At 41.2% G+C, this 10,842-nt stretch overlaps 2 protein-coding genes across 2 annotated transcripts in view; both read left to right on the top strand.

The window, feature by feature from the left end:
- Nucleotides 1-6,078, top strand: part of T265_05591 (hypothetical protein) — a gene marked incomplete at both ends in the record, with an annotated part of 27,149 nt that extends 21,071 nt beyond the window's left edge. The window contains 2 exons of the mRNA XM_009170643.1: nucleotides 2,042-2,145; nucleotides 5,857-6,078. Coding sequence (XP_009168907.1) covers nucleotides 2,042-2,145; nucleotides 5,857-6,078 — 326 coding nt within the window. The remainder of the gene's footprint in view (nucleotides 1-2,041; nucleotides 2,146-5,856) is intronic.
- Nucleotides 6,079-6,724: 646 nt separating this feature from the next.
- T265_05590 (hypothetical protein) lies at nucleotides 6,725-10,250 on the top strand (the record flags this gene model as incomplete). The annotated part of the gene is made up of 3 exons (XM_009170642.1): nucleotides 6,725-6,758; nucleotides 6,849-6,952; nucleotides 10,080-10,250. 3 exons carry the CDS (start codon nucleotides 6,725-6,727, stop codon nucleotides 10,248-10,250), a joined length of 309 nt encoding a protein of 102 aa, XP_009168906.1.
- Between the last annotated feature and the right edge of the window lie 592 nt (nucleotides 10,251-10,842).

Here is a 10,842-nt window from a genome sequence, read left to right as displayed (position 1 = left end):
TCGAAGTTCATACTAACTCCCTTTTTCTGTACGTATATTCAGGGCTTGCAACTATCTTAAGTCGCAAAACCCTTAGATTACCCGTGCGCTATGCGGATCTGGAATCTCTTATCGTATTTCTGGTGCATATTAATCGAATGATTATTCTCACTTTCCAGGCGGAAACAGCTTGCGTAAGTCAACCGTAATCATGGGGAACTGTACGGGTATGGCGACTCTACCGTCTGTTATCCGAAAGCCCTGTTTTTATCTTTCAACCGAATTCTACTTGAGGTGATTTGGCGTCAGAAACCTTCATAAGATACTCCCTGCTCGTTTTCTGGGAACTAGTTGCTGTAGCGAAAGGGATTCTGTGGACGGCGGTACGAGGATCCGGCGGTTTTCCATAAAATCAACCGAAACAAGAGGATAACTACCAATGGTCAAATTTAGGGGAAAGTTAACGCAAGTAGAACAGAGATATCGTTGGAGAACAAAGGAAGCTCCCAGTTGTCGCTCATAACATAGGTCTGAAACGGTCAGATAAAGGCGGTCACTGAAGTAAAAGTGGTCTTTGCAGAGGGGAATTTTGAATGTTCTTCAAAATCTCCTTTAGAAGGTCAAAGTACTGAATTCTTTTCACTACGAACTTATCTTGCACAAAATACCTGCATAAGGATGAGCAAACACAAATATATAGATAGAAAATTTAAAGTCAAAACAGCGTAACGAAGTCAGGTGCCATAATCTGACGTCTCAGTTGCGTGGGCAACTTTTTTCAAGGGTCTTTACAGTCACTTGCATGCGGGTCAAATGCAACGTCATTTGGGTCCCATACCATGTTTTCTGATTGTTGAGATCAGCTGCTAGTCAGATGCGGTCAGCGTTCATGGATGTGTTAGCTCTCTGTCTGTTTAGGCTCGATCATCTGTCTGGAATGTCCTTGGTTGAATTTTGTGATCTGGGTCCATCTCTTTCTGGCTGCGCAACTTCTCACTAGGCTCTAATTTGGAATTTCACTGTGACAGTAGCAAAATCTGCGGATTGTGCGCGTTGAAAACACATTACACTGAAACATGGCAAATCAAAGTGGGAATTAAAGCGGACATGGCTGTCCTGGAAGGGGAAGACGGAAGACATTCCCAACATTTGAAAGAGTGAACAAACAGTTCTAGCGTGGAAAACGGCAGTGCGCTTCACGTGTATGGAAAGATGACCGAGGCTAGATTGTTGTTTGCGAACGTTCTAGTGATCAAAAGAACGTCAGAGAACAGCAGACATTATGGCTGATCGCCACCTCAACCCCATCGGCCACACGACCTACCCTAATGTTGCGATTATAACAGTTTGAAATAGTGAAACATGAACAAACTTCAAGTTTTGCTTTCTAGTCACGCGGCGCATGAACACGGCAGACTCATACAACGAAACAAAGCCATCACAATGCACGACAAAACGTCTAAAAGAGGTTGGGTTGGCTGAATGGCAGTGAAGCAGCAGTGTCAACACTAATGTTATTGTCGCTAATGAAGACAATGATAACTCGTTCAATAAGGTCATGTCACATTCCTGGTCATTTTCGGTACGCCTAAAATCGCTTAGGATAGTCAATCAGCTATGTAAAGGGACAATTAAAATGTATCGTCCAGACGAAACGCACTACTCATAAGGTCACTGAAAAATCTTTGATAGCCCAAGCTTCATTCTTCTTGGGAGTTATCAGGCATATGCAGCCCCCGAGTTTCCGTCAGCCTTATGTTCTACGTAAACCAAAATTGATCCGAATTAGCCAGACACTCATTTGCGTACGACTTATATGCAGCCCCCAAGTTCCGTCAGCCTTATGTTCTACGTAAACCAAAATTGATCCGAATTAGCCAGACACTCATTTGCGTACGACTTTTTTGACGGGAGGCTCATCAGAATCCCACCTGTCATTCATATGACTCTCCCATGAAATCAAACTGATGAATGTATTTAGACACAGTCTTGTTAAACGCGGTAGATACCTACAATTGTTTACACATTTGTAAAGTAGTCAATTATTAACGATTTCTTTCAGAACTAAGAGTTTTACTCAAAAGACCGATGGACACGACACAACTGAAAATTGCTCAGAGAACCGGCGTCCTTCTTGCATTCGTGCATCAGGCTATTTGTTCCGAGGTGCGTCACACTATTTGTCTTGTTATCATTCTTTACACGCAAGATATATGAGACCATACATGCAAAAGCGTTTTTGCATTTTTATTCATGGAATTTAGGCTAACTTGCTCTAATCTACGCACGTGAGCAGGTACACTTCAATCCTGATCGGCCACTATATAGAGTTTGGTTTGACAGAGAGTACCGCATAGCTTTTGAAGTACAGTGGCTGCATGGATACGAATATTATGCTACAGAAAATCTTGAGAATAGAATTGAGGATGCCAAATAAACGGTTTATTTCTGGCTACATACACAACGCTTCGCACCGCTACAAAGGTGAGTGCATAATATGGACTGATTTTGTTCACAGGGTGAACTTCAAAATCGGAAGAATATTCTTCTTGAAAGCCTTATCAGAATAGCCTAGTTCGTCAGTGCTTGCCCGTCATGAGTGAATGGGTACTTCGAACTTCATTAGAACAAACGCACTATAAAAATTTACGATGGATATAAATGTTGATATTTCTGTTCCATTCACCTAATTTGGTAAATGGTTCGAAAAAGTTTTTGCACCATTTCGGGTAACTAAGTCATTGCTCTGTTGGTTCCTTGTTTCCCCCTCCATGGTTGCGGTTACCTGGTTGTCATTTTCGAGGAAATCAGTTTCTTGACAGATACTCGTTAGCAAGCCAATTTGATTGTGTCAGGAGACTGGACTTCCAGCTAAACCTTTTATCTATGGTGGTCTTCTGTTTTTGTTAATTGTTCTATTCAGCCTCGTGTTCGTTGTGACCCTTTGATCAATCAGGTGGGAGATGTTTGCGGGAGCGATGGAACGAGGTGGCATACACGCATCCACGCAACCAGGCAACCATGCACCCACACACACACGCATGACGTCAACTCGAAAAGACTTGGAATTTCAAATTTTATATTTTGCTGACCGACAACCAATACCTTACACAATCTACCAATACTTCACGTCGCTACGCAAAATGATTTCCTACAACCAGACATGAAGCTGGCTAGAAGATTCGGGCTTATTTGCACTTAGTTCTCACCCTATTGTGTCAGGGCATTAAGACGAGTCAGTAGGCTTATGTTTTGCAGTTGTAATGATTACCCTGATCGATAAAATTCATCTTTAGGAAGTCGTCGTTGTACAACCGCTTGAATTAAAGACCAATGCGATGATCTGCACTGACTCCTTATGTGATGCATGTAAGTGAAAAAGGCGAACGTCATATCGTATGTTGCAAATTAGAGCGGAGTTATGAATCGATGTGTGCTTTAGAAATTTAAGTTGAAGACCTGAAGGCAACAGATTTTTATACCCGACAGCCTTTCAGCTCTAGCTTTTCCTATCAAGGAAGGATGGCTTGATTTGGAGATCTCAGAAAACTGATCTCAAAAACGATCAAAGTTGACCACTATAAAGCACCTTTTTGAAGATTAGTATAGCCGCTGATATAGCAGTTCTCATCGACTGGAAATGAATAATTAAAAGGACGAATGAAATAAACGAAAGCGAGGGAAGTACCCTGTCATAACTGTCTCCGGATACTTCTTCTCTAAGGCTGGCCTACAAATTCAAAATCAAATACTGCCCGACAGACTATCCTCAATCAAAATACGCTGAAAGTAGCCCCGTTGGTGAATCAATAGATAAATAAGTCGTCATCCGAAAAGACAAACAAATAGGCTGTTTTTACTTCCGAGTGGTGGACAAATTCAGCTAAACACATCCCGATACATGATCGGACTGTTTTCAATAAAGGTGACATTCCTTATTGGAAGATGATGGCATATCGAGCGATCGAAGATTCCGCTAAGCTAATCTCTGCATTTTTCTTCAAACATTTTACCTTTAAATCCGGGAAAAGCTGAATTAAGTGAAATTTACTTGTGCTTGCATAAGTGATTACATATGCCTATACTTCGAGTTACTCTTGGAAAAATGATAGCTTATGGAACAAGACACCACAATTCCCTTTGGACGGTGAACTCATGATACAACAAATCTCTGCACTTATGTAGTGTCTGAAGAGATTCAAGCATTTTCATGAAGAGTTCCTCTTGTGAGCTAAGAAAATCTATGCCAACAAGTCAAGAAGCAGTGCACAGCTCCTTCATTTCCATTCTGAATCAACAGTACGCATCCAACGAATCTCATGAGAGTTTCTAACCCGCGAGTGATTGATTACCAGTGTGAATAGTTCACAATTAGGCATGACATAGCGCGACTCGTCTTTCAACTAAGCAATCTACATCGCTTGGTCACGGTTTGACTGGATCTTCCAATCAAGACTTCTCAAACGGAAGGTTCACTTGTCGTGTGAATTAATTGTTCCTCTGAAGCAATGCTCGTAGTCGAACAATCTAGTCTTCCGATGTTGGTCAGAAGTTCAAATGTCCCTGGAGGCTAGTGAGAGTTCCTACCTCTGAAGCAATGCTCGTAGTCGAACAATCTAGTCTTCCGATGTTGGTCAGAAGTTCAAATGTCCCTGGAGGCTAGTGAGATACTCACTGCTGATGACTCGCAATGAAGATGGAACAGCTATGCAGTGCTCTTCGGTTTTCACCCAACCTACAGGGCCGAAGCTCGACTTTATAAGCACAGAAAACTTAGTTACCTATACAAAAAGGACAGAGGTTGTTTTTAATAAAGTATACTTGATAAAGGGTCAACAATACTTGCTGGTGACTTAATGAGTTGAAACGGATTCTCTTGCAAATGCCCATTACTTAGCAGCTGACTATAGAAACGTTGTAAGACAAGTGAACATCATAGTAATAAAACACGAAGTTTACTTTATTTACTTACTTTTTTTGGGATACTGGCTTTTGAGATGAAATGCATAACCCCTTAGGGTAAAATGTACCACTATGACATTTCATATGCTATCCTCATTAATCGATTCAACACTCAGTAGCTGCAACAAACTTGATGAACTGAAGGACAACAACACACTGGTTCAGGACTTCAGGCCGGTTTTGTTGAAAAGTGTACAATACGTCTCTAAAGACTTTCAACAAACCCATGGGATGTTATTCCGAAAGGCAAAATTTAAACGTTTAAGCCATCACACTTTCGGCCCAGTCAAACTCTTCTGACGAATCGCGCCACAGACCAAAGTCCTGACAAAGCTGAGCTTTCTGTTATCCGATCACATTTATTCCAACATCCGACCAAGTTATAGCCCATGGACTGAATGTCACCCGTGAAACGATCTAATTATTAAGCCTTTGTCAACTTGACTGAATAAGTCCACGGGACGCGAGCTGTACTCATTTGCACGCTTAATTGGTTGTAACGAGTGACTCCAAGAAATCCATTTTTTAATCCAACTTTAAATGATGCAATAGGTCGTCCAATATTTCATTTGATACGATATTAGGGATATCACAATACGTTATCTAAACGAAACACACTGCACATAAAGTTGCTGCAGATTAGTATGGCGTGAATTTTTTCCCCTGTCGCTTTTTGCTAAATGCTGAGTTCACTAAAGAAACTACATCCGTTGAGGTAACAATGACACAATTTTGAAACTTCCCCACAACGTCGTCCATGGATAAAAGTTGTTGTCTTTATTCCTTTAATTCTACGTTTTATAAAACTTTGAAGCCAAACCTAAGCTGGCTTCCATTCCCAGAGTCCAACAGACTCAAGGTTTTCCAATTAAGGGGATGTTCAAGACATTTTTGTATTCTTTATTTTGTGTACAGGTTATTGAAACACATCCATGGCTTAGTGGTTGTGAAGTGGAAAGGTACAACTTCCATCAGTCTAGTTCGACAGTAACTCCAGTACTTGTGAAAACCGAAACGTCAGCTTTGGCGGACAGCGCCCTGGAAGACATTCTGGACATTGAGGTCCAGTTGTTTATCATAAACAGACGACTGCGTCAAGACATCCGTGAAATCCGGTGTGCGGTGGATATCCTATGAGACGAAATAACAGGTGAAACATAGGTTAGATCGTTTACTACTCAAAGTTGATTTGGACGTTGGCTTAATGAATAATAATAATTCTTGCGTTTTTAGTAAAACAATTTAATCAAAATTCCGGAAACCGCCAGTAAATTCTAAGTTCACAGTATAAAAGGACTACGATAAATACAACCTTATTTTAGCTGGATCTTTTTTTATGTTATTCATTAACTGAATGTTTTGCATTAAGGCCGCCCCATGTCTAATTTGGTACGCTATTTGGGATATCGCAGTTTATTATTACTAAGCAAACTATTCATGAGTCGGGCTGCTGAAGAGTTATCAGCAAACTTGCGAGTAGTGTCCTTTATTCACACTACACTCTAGTAATTCCCGCTGTTAGAAATGAGCGTATGTAGTCCTGTAAGACTGTAGAAGATCCATCGAAATTGAATAATTTTTCGTCTGAAACTATTCAGACCCAAAATGCCCTTGATTATGTGAAATCCTCTCTCTATTGAGCAGTTGTCAGTACACAACATCATCGGATCCCAATTTACACTCCCAATGAAACCAAGCAGCACTTTTCATAAAAGATGTACTTCTAGCTAAAAACCGAACCGTATATCTCTACCGTTTTCGGGCAGATTCTGCAAACATACGTATGACAAAAGACAGAAAATTTCTGTTTGAAGCAGGTGAGTATGGGATAGGTAAGCCAATTTTTGGACCATTAATATACGCTAGTAGGAACGGTGAACAAAATTTTGCTTCACTCTGTTTTCCAGAAACGATGATGTACATTTCGACCGAGAAGCTTTCTGGTATGATTATCACTGAATCCACGTATGAGGTCTCCAGAAGTGATTTGCTAAAATACACACGACGCAAGGTAGGTCTTGTTCCTGGATGACCTTACGTAAATGTATAAAACTCATGTTTAAAGTAGCGTCAAAGTATCTGGAAACACGTATATTATCAAGTTTTGGCTATTTATTGATCGGAGTGACAAGCAAGAAGTGTGCACTTGTTTTATATTAAATCACCGAAGTAAGCAAAAAGTAGGCGAACAGTTAAGCGCTTTTGTACGGGTGAACATCTAATCCATGACTCCTCTCTCGGCAAATATTGACTCCCAGCTGCACCACCTCATGCGCATGCACACGCTCCCCGAGCTGACTCGCCGCCGATTTCTCTGTTTGACCAGGCGACAGTCTAAGACCGTCGAGTTCCAGTTATGACTTCAGTTGAAGTTCCGGTGTCTATATCACTCATGCGCCTGGATGATACACTCTGGCATATAGAATATGCACCTGACTTACACACGGAAACAATGGACACTTGATCACACATGTTGGGCACTTGCTAAGAACATGTTCAGGTCAGAAAACGTATCAACGAACGCGGACACACAGAAACCTGCATGGTTTTGGGGATAGATCGGGTTGACTGATTTTGCGTGCCACCAGTTTCCAAGTAACAATACATGAGCGTCTGCCTAATTAAATCTCGTAGTTAGCGTTCTACGGTCAAAAGCACATGCAAAGAAACCGTTGCGTCAGGTTTCTTACCTCACTGACACTCCGTCGCTTAGTTCTACGAACGAGTCTCCTAACCTTTTGATTGCATGAAGGGTGGTCAGCTGCCCACTGTGATCGAATGAGAGAATCGGATTCGGTAGCATCATGCGTCAGACGCGCAATATAATCCGTGAGCTGAACTGCATTAGGTAAATGCGACCTCAAAATTCTGAAACACCAATGACCACCCTAGTAGTAACTTGGTGCAAACATTTAGTCTGTCGTTCGAACAGAAGTAGTGGTAGAATGTATATTTCCGACCGGGTATTGTAGAAGAGGTTGGCAGTTAGAACACGGTTACCGAAGCATACATATCGCAAACAGAAAGACAAATACTGGATGCGGCAGCGGTACACACAAGGAATCACGTATGTATCATGCATATAAAGCTCCACAGATACTACCAAAAAGCTATCTCAACCAGAATGAGAAACACTCAGGCCCCAAAGTTATTTACAACTAAATCTGAGTTTCGGTAGCTACCGGAATCAATCCTAGATAGATGAGTTGGCCACGGGAATTACCAAACAACTTACTGATTCAGCTTCGGGCCGCTTGAGCACTGAGGTTAATCAAGAATGTTTAAACAACCGTCCAGGCGAAAGCTATTCTGGACATTGGTACTCATTCCTGTAGGGTATCTTGCAAACCCCTGCATATCGCATGAGCGAATTCCGTTTCATCAAGGTAGAAAAAATCCTGTCGGATTAGACTGAAGATGCGAAATGACAAGAAAATCATTAAAAGTTATGAAAAGTCCAACATGAGTGAAATATACCTTACTTCGAGATTGCTGTATAGAGAGCTAGCTAAGGATAGAATCCCATGATGAGAGGTTTTAAGTGGTCCCAATTTTTCCACCGATTCTCCCATGCAAAGAACATCACTAAAGAGTGACCAAAATTAATCCTCTTCAAATTATGCTTTTTGTTGATTTATTTAGTCAGTTAAATAGTCCAACACGACTTATATCATCCAAGTGCCACATCACAACATATGATTCCAAATGGATAGATAGAAATGACAAACCCCTCGATGTTTGCGATGGATGCCATTGTGAACTTAAACGAACAAAATATTTTTCTAATCTGATCAGGTTTTGCTTGTCGTTGAAAAAATTCGAGGACAGCGCTTCGAATGTAGCTGTAAATTTGTTATGTTTTTTGGTGGCTGTACATTCACAGTGGTCCAGCTGCATTAGGTCAATGTGATTGAATAGTACTCCCGCGTCAGCCAAAAACCAAGTGCGTTAAGTGAAACCAAAAGCAAATGATCTAACTGCCGCATTGTTATTTCTCCAACTGGCGCTCAAAACTACAGCAACTCTACGTCCATACGGGAGGAATACGTGCTACCGCGTTGGATAAAGCGAAGATACTGAGCATGAATATCCCAACTTAATCGACTGCATCAATCGCAAATTGAAAGGTAGGTGACATCAAACAAGTGCGCAACAAAATGCTGCGTCAGGGGTGGAGGCAACATGGAGGAAAGTTGTTGTTATCCAATCAAATGAGTGGGACCTATCAGATCGCGAGTACAACACGAAATGCATTCTTCAGGTGCCGCTAGGCTCCACGGCATAGAGGAGAATTTCCCACAAGCGANTCTGTCGCTACAAAAAAACACTTGATCAGAGAAGACTTTTAGATTCAGCGAAGCAAATAAATATGGGTTTCTCTATGGCAACACTTTTAACGACTGATCCGACGGAGTACCTGTTCAGCTAGCCGGATATCTGTAAATTGTGTTCACTCTCTTGCGTCTTTTCGCCTATACTATGATTAATTGGGATTCCTATTTCAACAAACAAAATCCGCCCCCATACAGTTATTTTAGATCAAGCCAAGATTCAACATAGACGTCAGATAATTCAATACCGAACTGTAAGACGGCGTTTGTAGTAAATCGATCGACTGGTTTATAGTTCGTTATTTCGGAGTACTTATGGGTCTCCTGACAGTACATTTACTTGATTAAGGAATCGATTTTTGAATACGCCACGATATTTAGTTTTCAAATGATTTTATATCAGTTTGGAAGATACTTATTAACATCTGTGTTTGCTGTCACTTAAAAATGACTTCGTCAACCCTAACTGGCTTCATGTGAACTGTACTTCTTCTGTTGTTTGGAATTCGTCATCTATGAACTATGTTGAACTTTCAGATTCACCGGTCTAGTTTCTATACCACTAACATATGAGTTCATCTGATGTTTGGAAGTCCGACAAAACTGTCACGGATGTCGGTGTTATCATTAAAATAACAAATTCCTTGCTTACCGCATGCTACGTTGTTTACCGTGGTGCTCTCTCAGAAGTTTGCCGTGAGTTCGGTCTTAGTACTGATCAGACAGAGCGCTAAGTAATATGATGTGACTAATGACGAGATACCTCCAAAATGGATTATTTGCCGATTGTTGCTCCTTATGTTCCAGATTTCTTCTGGTTTGCTGCACAAGGAGCATTACCTACTCATCTATCCTGAACGACGACTGAAGTACCCAGAATGGAAGATCATCCGGTTCCGTTTGCACTATGTCACAGTAATGAAGCCAGGAGAGATTACATTTCCTGAGCAATGGCAGGTTGGACTCCAAGGCAGATGACTTGGGGGCGAACTTCCAATTACCGGTTTATGCGGACCATAGTAAGCATCCATAGATTGTCAACTGATTTGTTGAACGTTATAGCCTACTTACAATTTGACAAGTAGCGACAATGCCGGTTGAATTACCATAGCAAAACAGACTGGATTCCAATGTTTCGCCGTATCTTCTCAGTTGTGCGTAGGCCGACCCAGCCCTGGAGGACTAGGCATTATCCATCGATTAAGAAAGTGGGAATTGATTGCATCGGGTCGTTAGGTTTACATAAGAGTCCTAGTACAATCCCGTACAATGTAGTACAATCTAGTAATATATATATATAAGGAGTGTTTTGCGAAAAACGAGGGTGCCCTTTTGTCAAAGCCCCTGACTGTTCAAAAACAGTCCAGAAAAAACATTTATTTCGTCTTCAAACACAAAGTAAACAATCGATGTTCTCTGAAAAAAATGCAAAGAACTCACCTTTGTCTTGTGTTGTCTAAGCAGCGTTAACCACAAGTTGTTTCAAAAGCCATGAAAGAGGCAGTACACTCGAAGTGACTATGTTGTTCAAGATAAACTTTCGTCCTCAAATAGCTTCCTCTCAGTGGTC

This window comes from Opisthorchis viverrini, assembly GCF_000715545.1.
Source record: "Opisthorchis viverrini unplaced genomic scaffold opera_v5_107, whole genome shotgun sequence".
Taxonomy (NCBI): domain Eukaryota; kingdom Metazoa; phylum Platyhelminthes; class Trematoda; order Opisthorchiida; family Opisthorchiidae; genus Opisthorchis; species Opisthorchis viverrini.
Note: the sequence above shows the minus strand (reverse complement) of the source record. Positions and strands in the feature narration are given on the sequence as shown.